General features: G+C 39.9%; 1 protein-coding gene across 1 annotated transcript in view; it reads right to left on the bottom strand.

Moving 5' to 3' along the window:
* Nucleotides 1-23,298, bottom strand: part of RSRC1 (arginine and serine rich coiled-coil 1) — a 176,350-nt gene that overhangs the window by 16,108 nt on the left and 136,944 nt on the right. Inside the window, exon 8 of the mRNA XM_030028844.1 lies at nt 18,476-18,544. Coding sequence (XP_029884704.1) covers nt 18,476-18,544 — 69 coding nt within the window. The remainder of the gene's footprint in view (nt 1-18,475; nt 18,545-23,298) is intronic.

Here is a 23,298-nt window from a genome sequence, read left to right as displayed (position 1 = left end):
AATAAGCACATGAGAGATTATATAGTATGCACATATTTAAGTTAAAATAATAATTAATTTTTTGCAGCGGAGTAAGGAGCGGGTGGAATGCTCGCTCAGAGATGCCGGGCTGACGGGGCAGGGCGAGCCTCACGCATCCGCAGACACACGGAGTCTCCTAAAGCCCTTGCCTGCAGATTGTCCTCTTCTTGTTTCAGGAGCCTTAAAATACGGTCTTGGAGACCCTAATCCTTCATTTGTAGTTCACAAGGCAACTATTTGCAAAATCTCGGAGTTGGCTAATCATGCGGCGGTCCCCAGAATATCACGGTACAGACAGATCAGAACCCGCACCTGGGCTAAGTAGGGGCAGCAGCAGCTACACAACAGCTACGGCTTTTGAGAAGAGAAAAAGCGTACTAAGAGTAAAATAAGACATTACAAGTTTTGCCCATTTAAAGATGTATTAAACAGAAGAGAAACCCTCTCACCCCAAATCCACTCGGCATTTAAAAGGCCATCTACCTTTCACTTAGAAATAGCTTTGCTTTAATTTTCACAACTTACAAACCACAAAAGCGCCTATACTAGTTACTAATTTTCCAGCTGGTAAATTGATTTTGTTATCTCTTTATTTGCTTCTAGTGCAATGGGAGCACCACTCCAGTTTTTAGGTCCTCAGTTTGCATCGCAGACACAAACAATACAGCTAACAGCTCTAGGAAATTGTCATTACTGCTGGAAGCCAAAAAGCAGAGTCTCTACCTACAAAATTTCTTCATATAAAGCACTATGAGTACTACAGTTATTTTTAGGTATTATTTTCTACATATATTTAGATTTTGTAGCCTCCTCAAAATTCTTCAACTACGTTTAATTAATTACTTGACAAAGAGTTTTAAACTTAAAATGTAAATACTATATGCCTTTCTTGAGAAAAAGAAAGGAAATGTGTGTATCCTCTGACACGTATGTAAGCCTGAAATCTCAGAGGCGTACCTTTATTGCTTCACAATTCCCTTTTTAAGTATAAGCCCAAGAAAGCTCAACCGTACACTGGGAGAATGAAAAGAAAATGATTGGAATATTCCAGGAAATCGAAGAATAGGCTCTCCTCTCCTCTGCTTTGGTTCCTGTTGGGAAGTCGGTGCTTTCCCCCTGGCTGGAAGCTGTGACGTAAATTGATTTCTTTATTTGCTTCTAAAGTAATGGGAGCACCACTCCAGTTTTTAGGTCCTCAGTTTGCATCACAGACACAAACAATACAGCTAACAGCTCTAGGAAATTGTCATTACTGCTGGAAGCCAAAAAGCAGAGTCTTTACCTAAAAAACCTGTTTACATAAACCACTGTAAACCACACCAGGACTTGGCACGAGGACAGCATGTCACGAGTTTGCTCAGTCTCTGCTATCGCCACCAGAGTTGCCCCCCGCTTCTGACTTACTAACTCCGTGACAAAAGCCCCCCAGAAAGTGTTATTTTTACATCTATAGCTGCTGTGGAAATTCAGGTCAACTCTAAACACACCAAAACATTATGAAAGCGTTTCTGGCGGTGATGGTGTAATAGTTTTTGACTGAATTGATTGTTCCCTGACAATACGCGACTCAGCCTTGCAAATGCATCAACTGCGTAATGAGGAGCTATTAAGTCTATTGATTTTCTGATTCCAATTGATAGCTAACAGGCCAAAGCTACACATCAATATTTGCGTAACTAATACCCAAGAGCTAACAATTTTGACAAATGAAAACCTCAATAGACCAAACAGTGCAAATTAATGGAAATTTAAAGACCAAACCTCAGAATTTAAGTGAAATATTTTATGAATGGATAAATATGCCTTATATTTCTGGAGGATTCTAGGTTTTATATGGGGGAAATAAGTAAATATATAGAAACTCCCAGAAGGTTGCTCTTTTCTTGGTACCTAAACTGGTGAATTCTGCAATACAGAACAGCAAATCCGAGATGTCAGCTCCTAAAAATAGACTGTTTCAAAATAAGTAATTGAAATTGAATACATCTGAATAATTTGCTAAATCAGACAAAACACATGCATACTGCAATGGTACAAACACATCTCCAGATTGCACAGTTCTGTATATAGTTATTAACACAACTGGAAACCAACATCTCAGAATCTCCCCTACCCTTGACCTTCCTTCTGGTTTCACATTTTGTTGTTGCTGTTGTTTTTAAATAAAGTTGGAATATCAAAAGGGAAGCAGTGAAAATATACTTATAGCTTCCTCTTGAGCAGGATAAATTTTCTTTTTTTTTTTTCCTTTTTCTTTTGAATAGACAAAATGAATGCCTAAGGTAGAGGAGGAGATGATGAAGACATTGGCAATGCGTGCAGCATCCACATCTCCAGCCCCCCACTTTCAGAGCAGCTCTTCACCTGTGACCAAACTGGAAGGCTTCTCTCCCCCTTCCATTTTCTTGGGACAAAATAAATCCATTGACGGTTGTCCACAACCCGTCTTTTCAAGATCTCTGACCACTCTCCTCATGCTTCATCTTTGCTGCCTTGGGATTATTCAAGGGGCTTATGAGGGGACTGAAAATCAGATCTTTTTACTTTCCAAGACGAGAACTCCCGTCCCTTTTGCTGCCCACTCGTTTCACACACCACTGTTTATTTTCCGTTTTAGAAACAGCTTTTCAATATGTAGCTATAAATTTTTTTTTAAATGATTGAAGTCAGATAACTAATTACGTGATTGCTTTACAATCCCATTACCTTAACTGATGCTTGTCTCAGACTTATCCTTTAGCACAAATAAATGCCATAAAGACAACAGTAAAATACACAACATTAATGAAGTACAGAAGCCATTTTGTTTTTTCATCTGTCTTAAATTTTGAAGACAATTTCAAGACTTTTAATTTGTAAAAAAAGGCATAAATTTCCCTGTGAAAGAGACCGTAAGTTTAGCTGTATTTTCACTTTTAGAATAGAAGTAGTTAAAAACTGACTATTAGATGGTCTTCTGCAATTGGCTTGTATGAGCATGCCCCACCTCAAACACCATTTCAAAGACAGCAACTAAACAGAACTAAGGTGCCAATTTTTCATCTAAAAACGTGTCTTTGAAAGGATTTGAAATCAAATATTTTTTAACATGATGCTGATGAAATGCACTGACTTATGGTACATACCCAGGAAGGGAAAATAACTTTGTTAGTTGAGGTTGTAGCTTTGAACCGTCACCATCTACTTATGGAGGGAGAACCTGCTTCACACTTTACCTGCTTCGATATCTTTACAGATGTAAAAATAAAACTTTAATTATATCTGCTGTATTTTCTAAAATAAAATGACTCAAATACCAGCTTCAAAATTATTTTCATATTCATGCACATCTTCTTGATGTTGTATCTCTCCTTAAAGGATCCCATGTACTAAAGTGCTTCATTCCAGGAAAAAATTTATCTGATTTCTTCCCTTCATAAAAAGCATGGGAAAAGAGACAAATGCTGCTTTGTATTTTAACATAGAGGCAAAGCAAGGTTTTCCTTGCTTCCTTTCCTTCCTTTCCACAGATGATATAAGGGAAGTTATTATTTTTAATCTACTTTTCCTTCAATTTCCTTACAATTTCCCTGTAACCATCCGCAGGCTTTGTGCATTGCTTCCCTGTTCCATGGATTTTCAGCTAACGCATGAAATAAAGCCTAATTTTAGAGTATTCATATGCAAACAGAAGGATTAAAATAAAATGTTCTTCTTTCCAGGTGAAGTATGCATGTTCATAACACTGAACAAGAGTGGCAATATTTCAGGCAGGACCCCTTCACTCCACAAAGTGCAGCTGGCTCAAAGCAAATCCAGGCAAGATCGACATGGAGGAGCTGTGCACAATAACTGTGTTTCCATCTTCTCCTAGCATTGAACTGCAATCGTGTAAATTATATCTTTTTCTTAAGAGGCCATGGTGTTATTTGAAAACCTATTATCTCAGGAATTGCGGGTTTAAAGAACAGCCTGCTAAACTTCAGCATTTCCCCAAATTACGCCTTGTTTTTCAGCTGCCTGCGCCCAGTTTCATCCCCAGGAACCCCATTTCCAGCGAGTCTGGCTCCTATGGATCAGGAGCCCTGTCCCTCCAGGTGCCCAGGCACCAACAAAGGCAGGAAATTTGGGAAACACATTCCCAGTCCCACATTCACCATTCAATGCTGGTGAACACTAAAATATACCACATTTATGATGAAAAATTCATGGTTTCTTGCCATTTTCTTTGCCATTTCTGTAATCACCGAGGATAAACTTTTTAAACTGAGAGAGAGATTTGCAGGTTGAACATCTTGCTGATCACTTCCTATTAATTTAAATAAATCTAATAAAAGGAAATATTTTTTTAAAGTTTTCCTCAAAAACTGAGTTCTGCAGAGTGCAAGTATGCATTAAAAATATATCTGGAAGAGCCCATCTTCTGCATGCATGAATCACAGCAAGCCTTTACAGTCAAAGGCCATTTCATATCAACACAACCCTATTTTCTGCTCATGAAACTTCCATTCTGGCTCACATTTTTTACATAAACCCAGACAGCAAGTGGGTAAAAGGCATCCAAGACATTTTAAGGACAGATTGGCCATCTCGCGAAGGAACTCACTGCAGTACATAATGTTTCCTAGTGGGAGATGCCAGGGACCTTTCCTGATCAATAGAGCCCTATATTAGCACACTTCTCATTTTTACAACACCTAAACTGGAAAACAGCATTTAATGGCTCGTGTAGGTTTCCTGACAAACGGCCACTCCGTCTATTGTATTTGCTTTATTCCCTTTAGAACTTCATCTTCAAAACCGTATTTTACACAGACAACCCGCAGCTGGAAATCCAGTAAACAAAATTTGAAAAGCACAATACAAATGGCAACCGTAGAAAAGAATGGGGCAAAAAATAGCTGCACAAGCACAGGATTTCTTCAGCAAACATCTTCAGTTAATTTCTGCAACACGTAATATTTCAAGATGAGTTTCCTCCTCTCCGCTTATTCCACCCTTCAAGAAACCCCAGTCCTCGCAAGCATGGGATGCTTGTGATAAATCAGTCAGGTTCCAATGGTGATTTCATTAGATTAACGCACACCCCCCCTAATAACCATTGTCTAATTAAATCACAGTGGCAACATTCCTACTGGCTCCAAATTTTGCTCGATTGCAAATAATCAGGCTTGATCAGCCCGTCAGCAGACGGAGATGCCACATGAGGTGCCCTGGGGTGGACATGGCCCTTGCCCGTCCCGTTGCCCCTCGGGCAGAGCTTGGAGAAGCTCATGGACATCCCAGCCCCACGGACACCCCTGCCCCACGGACACCCCAGCCCCACGGACACCCCAGCCCCACGGACACCCCAGCCCCACGGACACCCCAGCCCCTCGAGCACCCAGCCAGCCCACCCTACCCACCTCAGCAAGAATTGACTGAAATGCTCTTAAATTAATAATAGGCAAAACCAATCCATCCCAGTTTTTTCCTAAATCCCTCGTACTGTTCTTTTTACAGTTTATGCTTAAAGTATTTTTAAAAACTACAAATACTGCTTTTTAGGACTTTAAGGGCAGCTGGCCTAGGGCTGCGTGCTTACCTAGGGTTAGGCTGTGAATTTAACAAATATTTAACTTGAACACATTTCTCAATAACTTTGCCACTGGTTCCAGCCCTGCTACCAAGAAGTGACTATTTATTGATAACGGGATATTTTTACCCAAAGCACTGTGTAACCCTTGCAAGTCAGCAATGTTGAACAGCCAAAAATCTCCTTCCTTCTTTGTGTCCTTACCACATCCCCCTGCTCTTCCCCTTCTGGCATCTCCCCTTCTGAAAGATGCCCATTATATTGCCGTAGCCAAATGGGATATAATTTCCCACATCTTTACCTTACCAGATCACTGATGTTTTGAAACTTTACTAATGTCAACTTTGGATTTAAATGCTATCACACAACATATATGATGTCCTTCATGTAAAAGCCAAGCATGATTTTACCAGTGGGACTTGGCTCTGTCCTTTTAAACGCCTGAACTGAAACCTCAGCTCTGCTAGAGACATCCATAGGCAATTTCCCTCTTTATTTATTCTGTTTATTCCCCCTGTAATTTTTTTCAATGCTTCAGGTTACACATTAGCTCAGAGGAGCATTACAGTAGCTGTACAAAGTTTTTTTCTCTGCCTAAATCATTTCTTTCTGCACAAACTGAAGGAGGTTGGGATTTTCAAACACTTTTACAGCACAGCCTCTGTGCTTCCTGATGAAATACCTTACAGAAACACCCTGCCCCTTCACAGTGGTGTCAAAGTCGTGTGCCCAGTACAGCAATTGGAATTGGACATTAAGGAGGTAATTAACATTTCAATTCCTTTGAACTCAGTACACAGAACAAAATACAAACTGTAATATCATGTGGCCAGTGTTACAAAACCACACATGAATAAACTTAACCCTGGCCATGCCGAGAAGAATGTGGTGTTTCACTACATTATTAGTACATTATTATTCAAGAAAACATCCTTTTTAAGAGCAGGAGCATTTTCTTTTCCTACCCTGCCAAATTTTGCCAATAAAGCAATATGTTGCTGCAATAGACCTTCCTATTTACTCTTTTGGGAACTTTGTTGGCGCTGTGAAAACACAAATACATTTTTTTAAGTCAAGTGCTCATTAAGACCAAGCTGAATTGGGGCTTCCGAATCCAAGCCACCCTGGCCACGTGCCCACGCTCAAACTGAGGTGGAGAGTCCCCGAGTCCTTCATCCCCCCGGTTAGCTGAGCATCCCGCTCCCCGCGGCCGATGGCTGCTGGGAGGCACACGGAATCCCCGGACTCTGGCTTAGAGGGAAAATCATAGAATCAGAGAACGGTTTGGGTTGGAAGGGACCTTTCACGGTCATCCAGTCCGACCCCACCGCCGTGAGCAGGGACATCTTCCACTAGCTCAGGTTGCTCAGAGCCCCGTCCAACCCGACCTGGAATGTTTCCAGGGATGGGGCATCCACCACCAATCTGGGCAACCTGGGCCGGGGTTTCACCACCCTCGCTGTAAAAAGTACAAGATACGCAGGGGCAGAAGATGATGGGCAGGCACAAAGCAGTCTAAAATTTAAGGAACACATTTAAAAGTGATTATTAATTACAGAAGCTTTAATAGAAAGCCTGGAATTGATTACCCAAATAGCCATTCTCTATGGGGGTCTATCGATCCCCTTTCTGATGGTCCGCTCTGTTGAGAGAGAATACGGCCACAGAGGGTGGCCAGTAAAGATGCCACGTTTCATACCGCAATTTTATTATCCTTTACATTTTTTATTATTATTTGGATGCTTTTCCTAATATGCTGCTCTATGCCACTGCAACTGCACAAAACTTCACATTTTTATATTATCCTTGATTTGTTTCTGCTTACTTTTAATTATAAAACGTCAATAAAAAGATTAAACACACATAAAAAAAGATCACAGTATGTGCCAGATGCTGAAACATCCTCCAGAGACTGGAAGCGCAACACCAGGTGTTTGTGTCAGACTAATGAAGCAACATTTGCACACAAGGGACACGAAGGGTGGAGCTGCAGAGACTTACACTTTGCTTAAAATCTGCCATTATGAAGGCAAAATTGGAAAGATTTGAAATAACAATTTTGATAAGACAGTAAAAAAAATATCTATATATATTTATCTATACTAAATGTATTATGTGTACTAAATAATTTGGAGACTTAACAGACTGAGTTCAGGTCATTGCCATAACAATGAACTTCAATAAAATTTACTGAACATAAACTATGACCTAAGGCAATAACTAATGAACTTAAGGGCATCCTAATATATTTCCGTATCATTGAGTGAAGCACTTTAACTTATTACAGCTACATGGCCTGACCTCATGCAATCAAATCCTTTTGTAGCGGATTCAACCTGTGTTTTTAATATCAATTACATCAAGGTACAGTCTTTTAACTTTCACTAAAGGAAGCATTAAGTAAAATAGCCGCTTTGGCATGGATAAACTACTGGTTAGATTCTCCATGTGAGAGCTCTTGACCAACAGGTTAAAGATGAGTATAAAAAAATAGAGCTTATAGTTTGGGCCGCATGCAGAATTTATAATTAAGGGATCTTCTAAAAGTCGAGTCCTCCAGGCTTTCTTGTACATCCTAACTTTTCTTTTGTGACCTACCCCCCCATCTCTCAAAATCCACGCAGGTTTTACATCCGCAAAGCACCTGCTTTAGCCGAGGCACTGGGATGAATTCATCCTGCTCATTAAGCTCGGCAGCGTAGGAGGCAGAGAGGAGCGCTCCTCGCAGCTCCGTCTACCTACGGAGGATTTGGGGTAGGAAATTCTGACCTCAGTTTGTTGCCACTGAGAGTTCAGTAAGCCAGCACGAGCTTAAAGGACAGCACTAATTGCATCACGCTGGTGAGATACCAGGCAGCACACATACGCAGAAGGCAGAGTAGAAGCAAATCTTCTGATGCTTCAATATCTAATTAAAATGTCTCGCTTGGTAAAATAGCGTTTTATTCACACTATTTAGTAAAAAGGGAGTTATCTGAATTTCTTCTGCATTTCTAATAATGCTACTGCGAGAAGCTGCTCTGAGACTATGCAATGTATGGGGTTGACTCAGGACAAGGATCTATACTGGTTTAATGATAACACTTTAGCCAAACCAAATCTAGACTTTGAGGCACTGAAAATTTGGATTCAAATATTACAACTTGGGCCCACCACACTTATACAAACTACATTTCATGCATTTTTCATCAATTAGTTAAACCTTTACCATTTTATTTTCTCTTACCATTCCTTCACCGCAACCCCTTACTGATGCTGTCCCTTCACGGTTTTGAGTTAAATGGCAGAAGATAGTTGAGAAAATGTTGAGATTCTTCCCAAACTGATCAAAATGACTCCTTAAGTACCTGCGAGTTACCTTTCTTTTTAAAATACTTCAAACTAGACTTACATATCTATTTGATATGAAATAGAAAGACAGGAGAAAACACCCTTTAAAACCACCTGCTGTGCGCACATATACGCTAATTTAACTAAATCCATAAAATATATTGTTTTGAAAGTCCATTTAGGCTACAGTGATACATTATACCAGTTGTGCAAAGCACTATTTTCCTGCTCTGATTTCAATCCTATTAACCCGCACATTCCAAAACCTGCCCTACGAGGTTAGGCGCATTCCCTACCCGGAGCGCGGCGAGAACACTTCAGACACAAACCCCAAGCTCCTTGCTAACGCCAGGCTAAACCTCCAACAGAGGTGTCCCTAAAGCAGCACGTCCGTCTCGGTAAAATCTGTGAGTACCACACGCGAGATGTGTTTTATTTCTCTGTTTAAAGGACAATTGTCTCCCAGCACTAAATGCTTTAATGCCTCTCTTGTTTGCATTCCCTCGTTCCTCCTGCCCACGTGGGCTTCATTTCCAAGCCTATTCAAAATGATATTTTCCAAGCATGTGCCACATGACTTGTTCATATAAATGGAACAAATTAAACTGTCTCCACATATATCCTATCACATTTGTAGCCCTGATTTCTCTCCTTAACACGTGGCCAAGACACCGTATTATCTGCCTGCAGAGGTTGACCTCAGGATATTAGATTCTGCCACATAGCTCTCTTGTACTAAACCGAGGGGAAACACTTAATCACCCCTGCCTTTTCAGGAAAAAATCAACTTTAAATTTGCCATGATGAAAAATCAATAAACCAGTAATTGCTTGGCTTATCATTGCGTGGAGGAACAAATTGGGAAGCGAAGCTTAGCGTCCACACAGATTTCAGTGAAACACACAGAGTTTCAGGATCACTAAGCCAGAAAAGGAAAAGGTCTCAGAGTGATAATTAAATCTACTCATGCTGATTTTCTGCCAAATTTATTTCCCCAGAGTATATAAAAATGTTTCACTGCTTACTGGGTAGGCATAACTAATCAATTCAACACTGGGCCAACACACACGAGGAACAGAAAATGCAAATTCCAGGATAAAGGCATCAGGACAATACCCGCCCTAGCGCGAGCACCACCGTCGCATCGATTTACCTATTGATTGGTTTCAAAAGAACAAGCCGTATTTAGTTGCGTTCTGAAAAACTTCTTCTCCTCGTTACCCGCTGCAAACCCTTCCGTACGTGCGTCTCCATCGCGGACAGCACGCTGCTGCGAGTGCCGCCCGTGCAGCAGCATCCCCAGGTCCTCCTCCTCCTCCTCCCCGCGCAGCCGCGGGACGCGTGCGTCACGACAAGGTGTGTTTTAAATTGAAAACTTGAAAATATTATTATGCACGGTATACTAAGAGAAACGATCCCCAAATCTCGCAGCAATGCAGTCCAACACATCTGAATTTTCCTCTCGCAGCACATCATCGCGTGCTTTATTCCAACTCTTGCTATTACCCATTTCAGCTACTTGGAATTGGGCTTGCCGGGCCTGGAGCGAAAATCAAGTTTGACAGTAAAATCCCCTTAAGATTTTGATGCCATTTTTCAGGCAGTCCCGAATGGAAACAAGTAAACCAAAACAAAGTAGAAAACCCCCTCCATTGAAAATACTCTTGTAAAAGTAGTGCATTTTTTGTTAATAGACCTAATTTCATGCAGCAAATTAGCATAGCTCCAATGGAAGTGCAAATGTAATCAAACTGAAAAATTCAAATGAGACGGAGGGAGCCTTTCTCTTTCTTTCTTTGCTTTTTTGTCACAAAAAAATCATTTTGCTGTGTGTCCTTCAACTGGCTATAGGGACTATGGTAATTAAAACATTTAAAACAGCACAAGCCCCCAGTCTCTAATCTGGAGCTCAGGTCAGCTGTCTGTAGATTCTAATTTGTCCTCGATTTGTATTCATGACAGGAAAATGCTGCATATTTAACAGCAAACCAGCAGGAGGGGGCATCGGTGGGCTTGGAGGTCAAATAATTTGATTTCCGAGCAGATTACATGTAACATCCAACATCTAATCTCACACCTGATTTGGCAATAAAATTACAATAAAAGTAATGTTAAGACACCCTCGCTATAGGGTGGGGGGTGAATAACCAGTTTTCACGGGCTAAGGAACAATTGCTTTATTTGCACAGTTGGTTTTGCTTACTGCAGCAAGGAAGCTCAACTTTTCTTGAGCAAAGGTTACAACAGCATCGCATGCGCTTGCTGCCTACACAGGCTGAAAGCTCAGAAATTTCCTTTTGGAGAGTTATATTTAAAACCATAAAATGGTGAACAGTGGAGAATTCAATTTTTTTTTTTTAATTCAAAATTTAGAATATTTGATTTTTTTTAATTACTTTTGAAAATGGTTTACAACAATTTATTGATGAATCTACAGATACTTTAGGCAACCACTCTTGTTTGAAGATGAGCAGACAGAATAAGATTCATCAGGCAACAACTGCCGAAACCCAGGGCAACTTTTGTAACTGGACGTTCCTTACAGGACTTACACAATTTCATTATTAACATTTCAACCAGAAGGGCTTGGGGGAGCAGGCAGGGAATCACTAGGTACAATTATGCACATAATAAAATAGTTGCGTGAATTAAAAAAAAAAAAAAATCAAACAGAATTGATTTTTTACTTCCAACCCCCCCCCCCCCTTATGCAGTAGAAGCTAATCCAGTGAGACTTTAGTGATCAAAAATATACAAAATTGTTCTCTACATAACCAAACATAGAAAAGAAGACAAAACCTAAATCAGTCTAAAGTGTGTGAAATAATTGCAACAATTTTTGTACAATGCATGGGAGCGCTGGGAAGAGGAGAAAAGGGAAGTGCATCGCTGTCCACCGGAGTCACACCTCCACGCAGCTATAGGTAAGCTGTGAATTACAAGAGAGCAAAACAAAGAGGGTTCAAAATTGGCTACAGAAGCTGTAGGAGGAAGTGAGAAGCAAGACAAATTGCGAAAAGCTCTTTTTGCAAGCAAAAGATGTCAGCGGTACCCAGCAGACGGAACCCGCGTGGCTGAGACGGGAAAGGGAACACACTCTAGCACAGGCACCATGGTGAATGCAAGAAGGATAAATGTCTTGTTTGTAAGTACATAAGGGACCTAAAACTACACAGAACTGGCGTTTGCCATTGTGCAATTTCTCTGGATATCTTGCATGGACTTGGTACGCTTAAACACTCGATATGCAATTTAATAAGGCCATTTATTTTCCAGTGAAAATAAACTATTTTATTCTTAATTGGTAGCTAACTCCTCAGACAAATTGACGAATTTTATTTAAGAAGCATCTCTTCAGGAAACATTTTCTATTCATTTTAGAGCAGTGTAACATCCTTACAACTTTTTCAAAGACACCACAGGATAGTTTTTATGGTGCTTATTAATAAATTGAAAAGAAGTTTTCCTCCTGCTTTCGCTGTAAATTACCATTGTTTCCAATTCAGTAACCAACCCTTTTTTTCCCCCCTCGCCTTTCCATAGTCGCCCTTTATAATCACTGCAGGCAAAGCAATTGCTAGCATATGAGCCACTCACAATGGGACGTAATGAAAAAAACACAGACGTATTTTTCAAAACATACGCTGCAAATTTGTGCAAGCGGAGACACAATCACCTCACCCCGACGAGGCTCCGGGGCCCCGCAGCCCCCAGCTGTGAGCCTGTCTCTCCAATTCCTACAGCAAATCTCCCATCGCGGTTTTAAACGTGGCGGGTGGAAACGCTCCCCCGTGTGCCCAGCACAGCTGGCCGGCTCCAAAAACTGGGTACCGGGGTGTCGTGGGGGCACATCTGGCTGTTTTGCTCCCTTTTTCATCCAGAACCGCACGTACCCCTTTCCCTTCCCCTCTCCGACAACGCACGCCCAGGCTATCCCGCTTGTCCACTCGCCTCTTCTTCTTCGGTCTCGTACATACCTTCTCCGAGTAGGATTAACTTGGAGCGCAAATTAATTCCTCTTAGCATCCCATAGTCCCAAAGAAAAACAAATTAAATGAGTAGAACATTTTGATTTTGAAAGAAATTCACTACAGACATGGATTCGAAGAAGGGTCATTTTCCTGAGTTACCTTTTGTAGGTAAGTCCTAAATTATCATTGCGGGGATGTTAATGAAATACTTCCTACCACTCGGAAAACTGTTTTAAATTTTCCTTGCTGATAGATACTATTCCACTAACTCAAAATTTTCAAAATTGCCTTTGAAGCAGTGAGAGCTGAGGGCTTTAAAAAAGGCTTTTCTCAAAGATAGAATAGCCAACTTGAGGTATTTTAAGATAAACTTATGATATTTTACAAAGTAGTTTTTCCAGTTCCAAAGAGACTTCACCGCACAGACTGAGAGCTGAATCGGGATGGCTGGAACCTGGGAAGGATGCTTTATTTTTTCAGCTGTCTCCATCTCTAGGTGAATAACATCAATTCAGTCGTGATGCTGACTGCGTCTGGGTCAGCGGGTATAATGCAATTCTGCCGAGGGAAATTAGTCCTGTATGAAGTCGTGAAGGATGCACAAAGCTTTAACTCAGCAGAGCTCGCAACTTAATTTTGAGAGACTTGGTAGAGATCCCCAGACCAGAAGCACTAGGCATCTACTAAAATACCATCCTTATCACTATTACATAAAATATATTTCCACATATATCCCTGAAACGTTACATTCTGAATACAGCACCACGGTAATTCACACACCGTAAGAGAAACGCAGTTTAATATGTGGGTCATCTAATGCAACAGGCTTAGGTGACTGTCTTCTCCTAGTTACAAATTCTCATCTCACAATCAACCCCCGATCAGTCCCCGATGGACGGTTACACGATCGTATGTCACATCTCGCTGGCCTTTTTGAACGCATCCTCTGTGCGGTGAGCGAAGCATAAAGCGCAGCAGCACAGCCAGATGACGGAGAGGTGAAGATTTGCTGTGGGTTGACCCCGGACAGCAGATAAGCACCCACACAGTTCTCACTCACTTCCCCAGTGTGACGGGGGACAGAACAGGCAGAGAAAATGAAAAAAAAAAAAAAAAAAAAAAAAAAAAAAAAAAAATTGTGGGTTGAGATAAACACAGTTTAATAAGCGAAGGAAAGATATAAAAAAAACCCCAAGTGATGCTCCCCACCTTGGACCAGCAGCCTGATGGCCAGCCACTCTCGGAGCAACAACCACCTTGGTGGACAAGTAGAATGACTACTTAGGAAGAAGTTAGGAGGAGAAGCAAAAAAATCTGAAGGAACTTCTACCTCGGTCCTTTCCAAGCACTATGGCAGAAAAGAGAAGCTCCTCTCATTCGCAGTTCATTTAAATGATCAGAAGGGGAATTAAAAAGATTTCGAGTACCATCTTGCAGACAAGTCAGAAAAGAGACCACCTGAACTCTGAGCCATCTGGAGCCATCACAAGACAGAGACTTCTTCTCCCGCAAGAACACAACCACAAGGGAACAGAAAAACAGTTTATTAATCTAAGTTCCTAGATTTCTAACTCCTTTACTAAGATGATACTCATATAATCTTGCTCCACCTAATCCTCCTAGAAAGCTAGTGAAAGACTATGCACAGCAGATGGAAGCTGTATTACAGAAGAGGGCGAAACAACCGTATTCAGAGCCCTGATCTTATGAGCGGCCCTTCGCTATTAAGAAAAGAGGGAATTAACATTAGTGAGCCACTAAATGCTAGGAGAGTAGAGTAGTGGGAACATACAGGCATTGTTTTTTTCATTTTGCTAGGGTAGATAATTCATGGGGTTACAGATTTTTACATGGTTTTATTTTTATATATATATAAAATGTATGTTGTGATGCCTTTTTAGTACAAGGGAATCTTCTTAAAGGCACAGATGGCACTTTGGTGTCTGCTCCCTATGGAAAGTCATCATAAATGGGTTTCTAAATCATGTCCCAATCTTATTATATTTATATAAACCCTCTCTGCTTACCGTATCCACAAGACAAATTAGAGGAAGTATATTTTATTTTGCAAGTGTTCTGGACACTATATTAGATACGTTGCAAAGTATTTGAGGACTCATCGCGCTCAGCTGCATCAGGGCACCACAGCTCTGAAGCACTGTCATTCCAAAATTGGGACTTTTTTTTTTTTTTTTTTTTTTTTAAAGTTTCCTGGATCCCCATCCTACACACCAAAAGACCTCTTTCATACCCAATGGTCTATTTCAAGAGCTATGCTGAGAGCTTAACACACTCCTGAGGTAGCTTAAGTAAATCCGATAGGCTTGAAAGGCATTGAGCCACCTGCAGCGCACCGCTCCGCTTGCAGGACAAGCAGTACGAATAAACACTCTGAGGTTGTCGTTGTCCGTGAACCTGTGTTATCAACTTTTACTTGAGACACTCCTGAATGGCTCCCAAGGTAGGTTTAATCTATAACAACCCCCCCCAGGCAGCAGGACCGTGAGGCTCTGGGCGAATCTGCCGGTGCAGCGGTGGCAATACTCGTTTTGGGGGATACTCCTGGATCCATCCCATTTAGATAGGATGTAGGACCGTCAATGTGTCTGTCATAATAAGTTCTCGTAGCCTACCCCAGATAATATAATTAGAAAATTAACATAAAAGAAAGTGCTTCCTTCAGATGTAACGATTGCCCAACACTCTTTGAAGTGAAAAAAACCTTAGCATCCATTTCACTGTTTTTTAAACATCATTAACTAAACTAAAAGTTTATTAAATGTGAACACCTCCAACCTCTTACAGAGAATGAAATGCAATTGATTAGTTCAAATTTTTCAAAGATAATTACATGGTATTTTCCATTTTTGTCAAGCACAGCAGGGGCTTCGGGTACAAGATACTCAGTAAGACCCACACGTTATTCCTAAAACTGTGCAGGGCCAGCAGCAACAACTTCGTCAGTAACAAAGACAGACTATAATTACCAGGAACTCGGTATAAGTGAAAGTTGACTGCCAAATTAACCAGTCCTCTGAAGCTGAGCCTAATGGGTGGACAGTGGTTAGCACTGAATGAAGCATTATCTCATAAAGCCAGTAAAAGTGTGCTAGAACAGGATGAAACCGAAGGACCAGAGGTAGCAATTTCATCCACTGTTAGATGTGTGAATTCGGGGATTTCTGGATTGTTTTTTTTAAGCACTCAGTACATGCTAGTTGCTTTGGATTTACCTGATAATGCGAAACAAATTTTTTCGACTATTTCAGGAAAAAAAACCCCAACCAAAACCAAAACCAGATGAAGGGAATCAATCACATGAATTTTTAATAAAGATTACATTAGAGTTTTGAAATACATACTTAGCATACTTCACTGTAAGTCCCACAGTTTGGAGCTTATTAAAGACATCTAAATCTAGAAACAAACAGGGGGTGGGAAATCATGTAAAAACATATAAATCCTGTAGGACAGCAACCAGCTGAATCAGACCTGCAAAGTATACTTTAAATCCTCATGTGTGAATGAGAAAATTAAGAAGCTTGTTTGCATCTGAAGTGCAAATAAGATTTAAATTGCCTTCAGAAATTACTGAGGCTGGAGTTCCAGCTAAAGAAAAAATGGGTAAGGAAGAAGACTGGAGAAATTTGATTGTAACCAAAGAAACAGCACCTGAAGCCAGTACTGAAGCAGAGATGGCAACATGGAAACAGGTAGGATGTATTTTCCTAATCCAAAAATCTGGCTAATGAACTGTTCCAAAAATCAAATAAGTATGTAAAAGACTTCCATAAAATTCAGAGCCTTTGGAGCCCTAAAGGACTGCAGCAGCTCAGACCAAGTTATGGAATGGCAATTCAGGGAAAGAAATGCAAGCCGAGATTAGCTGTTTGAGACCGCCTGGTCGTTAGGAAGGATCCCTGGAAAATAAGGGTGTCACAGCAGGATAAAGAGGAATCTTGTCGTCAGGAAACTGGTGGGATTCTTAAACAGAAGGCAGTGTAGTGGGGTTAAACACGGCATGCGCGGAAGGAGAGTCAGGCTCTGGTACCTGGATGGTATAGGAGATGAGAAGAGACGAAGGCACGACAGATGCAAAATTCAAGTTCCTATCTTTATCTTGAAGTTCAGCTTGGTGTGCTCAGAGGGAGGAAAAGAGAGGGCAGACGCAAGGAGACTTTCCAATAAGACTAGAGAGATTGGAAAGAAAGATGATGTTTTGGAAAGACAGGAGGAGCTGGCATAGTAAAATTGTAAACATTGCTACCATCCCCTTTAGGTGTTTTTTCCATTTGCTATGTACTCGAGCAACCAACTACCTCTTCCCTTTTGCACGACTTTTCCTGTTTTGGTTTAGCCTAACAATTTTGTTATCATATCACGCTGGGAATTAAAAATATCTCAATCTCTTAACTTCTCCTTAAATTTCAAGCTGTCCTAAACAGCTTTATTTCATATCACTCTCCTCCATATATGACGTCCTGGCCCTAACCAAAATATGATTGATATTTGGGCACGACACTGATTTTCATAGTAAAGGAATCCATCAAAAGGCCAGCTCTGAAAAATACATGGTCTCCTCGAACATTACATCACCTTCAAATCTAGATCCTGTTTATTGGCTGGATAAAATATTGAGTGAACTTCCATGCAACCCTGGGTAGGTAGACGAGGGGCAGAGGGCAGGGAGAATCAGGAACACATTTACACGGAGATTGTTCAGTGTATTAAATAACAAACAGTTACAACCTGAAACCTATCATCATTTAAATCAAATAAGCTGAAGAGAAAGCTCACTGCAGTGACCAATGTGTGACAACATGTATTTCTAGAGTAAAACCACTGCAAGGAAGTGAAGACCTTCGCTGTATTTTTTTATGTTTAAGCCAATGAAAAAAATAATAGATGTCACAGAGTTAAATGATTCATTTTAATTTGAACAACTGAGATATTTTCTCTGAGACAGGGATGTCTATCACAGCCGAAGTGAGAAACTTTGAGGCTCCTTCGATTGTTTGCGTTGGCTCCGTCACACTGTTGAAAACGTCTCTTCCCATTACTCACCGACATACAACCAAAATACATTTGTTTTAATTATCCAGGCGTTACACATTAACTTTCCACCTACTGTATTGCAAAGGAAAACAGCTCAGATCCTGCCAGCTTTCAGTGCACCAAATGTCATCGAGAAACAGATTAGCTCACTTCGTGACATCATACAGACTAAATACACAGACAAAATTAACTGCTGCACTTACTGTTTTAATCAAGCAATATAGCCAGCACACAAACCAGTGGTAGTGGCTGGTCGTCAGGTCTTAACGTATAACTTTGTCTCAAATAATTAGGTTGCTTTAATGGCAGCTAAAATATTTTTTGTGATCTGGTTGAAATTTCTGGTGCATTTAGCAGTTCTTGTTAATCTTACAGGTCATAAGCAGACAGCGGTGGTGAACCAAAGGAGCGGCAGACTGACCATCTCAGTTTCGGGTGCCCTTGTAAGAAAATCACACAGCCCCACTGGGTCTTGGTCCCTTAAAAGTAATAGTTTCTGACTTACTGGATTTTAGTTTGTTACTGAATTAAAAACATGCATTACCTTCTTCCTTTCTTTTCTTCGCTTCTTCTTCACTTCTCTCTTTAGCCTTTAATGCTTCATCTGCTTTAGCTAAAAAGAAAAGAAATACAACAAGTGTTATAATTAGCTAACTTCTCTTGCCAAACAACATTTCCTGGGGTTTAAACCCAATTTCAGATTCCTTTTTGTAAGTCCCACAATGAAGTCGATGTGCATGAAGGAACAGAATTTGGTTCTTAATGTATTTTCTTTAAAGATATTACTACAGTTAAGACAACAGCATAAACGGTATTATGGAGGGTAATTTTTGCATGCAATATTAGTTCAATACAAATCTCTGCATTCATGTTAAGTAAAACTTTTAAGAGGTTTTTTTCTTAAACACAAATCTCCCCACCCTACTTGGCCCCAAACCGAACTATAAAAAAACAAATGCACTGCATTTAAAAAAAGAAGATTTGCTACCATAGTGAGTAATCCATAAGACCTCTTTCGAGGACAAAACAGAAACAAAACAATTATTTTCAGGGATGCAGAGTTGCAGATAGCGTTTAAAATAGGAGTCAAATACCTATTACTTAGTCTTAAATTAGGTAGTACACAATTTTCTCTTCACTGCAAATCATAGCAGCAGTACTTTATTCATGTTATGACAGTATTTTTTAAAAAGAATCTTTTCCCTCTAGAAACCTCTTCCCTTATTACTTAATTATCTACTAGTTGCTCAACTGCAGGGGTTTTCAAACACTTTACTACAGATGTTAAAGAAGATTAAAAATATACAGCACAGTAACAAGGGACTATCAATATACTCTGTAAATTAATTAAATTTCTGTTCTAGCACATCATTTATTCCAAAGCATTAATGTCTCAAAGGAGCCATTCTCTTTTATTGCCATCTCACTGCCTGATGAGTGAACTAAGTGAGAAAAAGTCTCTAATAGCATTATACTTGATGAAATATTAAGTTTTAAAAAGTATCACCATGTCAAAAGGAAAAGAACCAAAAAGAAACAGAATTTAGAATTTAAACCAGGCCTTCTTATGTAATAAAATCACTGTAAACTGTGGCACAAATAGCAAATGCATATTCAGTTTGCAAATACTTCATCCTACCACCCACTGAATCAACTGATAATTTATGAAAACAAAATTCAGTTCAGGAGTAGGGTGTGAAGGGGTCTTTCCGACTCTGGTGTCTTTTTGCAGCCAGTAGCTACACCTTCTTAAAATATACAACTTAAACAGTGGTGTTACAAAATGATAGAAGTAATTATATAGACATCTGTTTCCATTTACATGCTTTTATACATATTTAGACTACATTTAAAGTCATGAAATATTAAAACTTTTCTGCCAGTGAAGATTATTACAAGAATCTATTAAATTAGATAATAAAAACAAACTGCTAGTAACTCTAAAGACTTTTACTTCATTTACACTTTATTCTCCTTGGTAAAAGGACAAGGATAATAGAAATTCCATTTAAATTCAATTTTGGTTATATGTGTAATTGTAGATATACCCCTTGAGTCATGTAAAATGCTCAGCTTATGTTTCTTTCAAATTATCCCGCTCAGATTCACATTCTACTCCTTACAACTGTCTTCAATATGTATTAGCAGAGCTCATTAGGCTGAAATTTAATAATGCAAACATCAGGTGGATTTCAAGAACCTCCATTATCAACACAAGATGGATTGCTTATATAGCTCTTGGGCCAACTGGGCACAATTTAGATTCAATAAACTACCATGCCTAAATTTGATTTATCTATTCCACTATGCTACTTTGTTCTTCCTCACCGATTTGTTGCTGCACAGGAACAATTCATTGGTTATCTCAATGGTTATCCAAGGCAAAAAATATCAAAACACACCTGAAAGATGCTGCTGGTCTGTGACTAGATTTCTATTTTGTATTTGTTAACTTTAAATTGCTAATGTCCAACCCTTGTAACTATAGTTAAAACTTCCGCTAGCTGAAACAGAGCTGTCCTTTCAAGTCCTGGTTAATTATATGGACAATGTAGCAATTTAGGAAATATCGCAAGGACTATTCTCTACACAAAATTGCTCATTAACAACAATTTAACTTACCCCATAAATCTACAGAGCAGTAAGTCTCTGAGGTTATAGGGCACCGTCCATTACGACCAACAGACGTCACTGAAGCCATGTGCTGCTTTAAGAATTTAATGCTAACAATTCTCTTCAAATATTTTAAATTTTCTGTCATTATTCACTGGCAAAGCATCATTAAAAAATGAGATTTATTTTGATCAAATCAAGTTGCAATTAAACAACATTAAAAGATCCTTACAACTTACTCTAAAGCATAACACCCCCTCTCTGTTCTGTGGACCACTGTGCCCTTACCCCATATTTTAGGGTGTGCAAGACCACAGACAGCCCATGCTGGCCACGTACACTTAAAAGCATTTAAAAGACCTGATATTTGGAAGAGAACTCAGTTCTCCTGCAATGCACTTTCCTTAAGCCGGAGGAGGACAGACAGCTGCTTATCACCCCCAGCAGATCAAAGAAGTCACTTCAGCAAAAGTCTGGTTTTAATTGATCCAGGTAGTCAGAGAGCTGAGATTGCTACTGAAACTGGGCTTCCTGCATGGATAAAGAGCTAGCATGACAAAAGCCTGACTGCTTACAAAGCTTTCTAAAATATAAAATAAATAAATAAAGAGGTGCTCGAGCCTGCAGCATTTAAGAGCTCATCCAACCCCAGATAAAATTACAATTCTATTGATTGATTTTTTTTTTTTTCTCTGAAGGATGGGAAAATGACACACGGAAGATGTTTGAGATGTTTACCTATACTAAAATAATAAAGTCGTGAAATGCAGATATTTGCTAGTGGCTAGCGGACTACTAATACAAGTATAATAGGAGGAAAGAGCATTTTAGTAATTTCCAGGTGCACCCAATAGAAGTGCTTGTTCCACCCTGGCTGGGATCAGCAGCATATTGTGCTGGATGCAGCACAAAGGAAGAAGAAATAAATCCTATGTCTGCAGTGAGAATAAACTATGAGCAAAAAGTATGGACATGTTACTCAGACAAATAAACGCAATGCAGAAGTGGAACCATATTGCTAAGTTACAACAAAGACACTAACATTTAATTAAAACTAAGCTACATCAAGTACCTTCTCTGTTATTAAAAAAAACCCAAACTAAAACCAAAACACCTTTCATGTTTTCATATGCACTAATATCCTAAATCTGAATATGCTAATGTGTTCTGAAACTCAGTCTAGCTCTTTCATCAGCTTCATTTCACCTGCTTTCCAAACCTGATAACCACGTAACTAGAAGCGGCTCAAGCCCGAGGTGGCAAACCCAGCCGGTGTCGCAGCCCTTTCTGAAGGAGCAAACGGAATTGCCATGGATTTTGGGGAGCGGTGGAGGCTGCTGACAGTCCGAGCGGAGAGCTCCCTAATGGAAATGCAGGTTGCCTGCCAGACCTGCAACTTTGGTTCCTGTTGAGGAGCAATTATTACGTACGGACCAACAACTGCGGATCAATGAATGGTAGGTAACTCCCCGGGGCCACGATCGGAGGGATGAACCAGGTCCGCTCCTTTGCCTTGCTTTAGCCCGTTCAATGCAGACCTGCAATGCCAGCTGATCTTTGGCTTATGCTAAAAAGTGGGGAGAGAAGAGGCAAGAGAAGGATGGTTTTGTATACTTTCCAGTTTAGGAAAGGGAGAGGGTAGGTGTTTCTATGTCTCCTTGATATTATCTATAGGCTAACTGTAAAATTTTGGAGATGGAATACGACATCAGAAATTAAATATAAGAACAAAGAAGAGCAATTTGGGAGTTGTAGAGAAACAGTGGGCCACAATACCAGCTGGTGTAAATCAGCATAGCTTTACCAACTTTATCTGTAGATCCCATGAATTATCCCACACTTTCTGTTACTGATATTTTGCAGAAATCTTCAGGTTTACGCTCAGACACACTGCAATTCAAGCAGACTCTATTTGCTGATGTACCAAACATTCACTTACACAGAATTTGAAGTTCCTGTCCCCTTTCCCATCCAAACTTTATATATATACTTGCCTAGATTTTCCTCTTTAATTCTTTCTTAACTAATTCAATTAATTCAGAGCCCTCTTCCCTCTAAATTGTTACTCTGTTATAGAAAAGAAAGTCTCCCAAGAAATACCCTCTCACTTCAGAAGCTTGATAGAAGTATTTTAATAAACTATCAGCATTTAATAATCTATGTCCCTCCTAAATAGTGTGACGTGTTTTCTCTTCTATAACTTGATCATTTTTTAGCGACAAACAAAAACCAGGAAAGGAAAAAGAAACTGAAAGAAAGGATAGAAAAAAAAGAATGAAAAATCTCATAGGTTTTGAAAAATATTTCAAGCTCAAAACATTAAAGATGATCTGATTTCCTTACCAACATGGTATGACATGTATTTGACATTTAACAGTTACACTACTAGGTGCCTTCTCTCTTCCAAACCACCATCTCAAGGCATTATCTAATTGGTGTGCTTCATTCAAAGCCTACTGAAATCAACCACACTTCCCTCGTAACTATTTAACCTCATAGTTTGCATAAATAGTTAGGCAAATAGTCACATTGATGATAATTGATAATGAGAAAATGAAAATACCCTACGTGGTGCAGCACCTCGTTGTAGTGACAGAGCATAGGAGACTCCCGGGTGCCCAGCAAGCATCAGGGAAGCCCCAGAAAAACCTGAGGTTCAATTACAATTTTGTTGTCTAATACCAAGTTCCACCACACCCTACACAGCTTTGAAGACGCGACTTGTTCAGCCAACTAAGATTAGGGTCATCCCCA

The sequence above is a fragment of the Aquila chrysaetos genome, chromosome 10 (assembly GCF_900496995.4).
Source record: "Aquila chrysaetos chrysaetos chromosome 10, bAquChr1.4, whole genome shotgun sequence".
Lineage (NCBI taxonomy): Eukaryota > Metazoa > Chordata > Aves > Accipitriformes > Accipitridae > Aquila > Aquila chrysaetos.
This window is presented reverse-complemented; position numbering and strand designations above follow the sequence as displayed.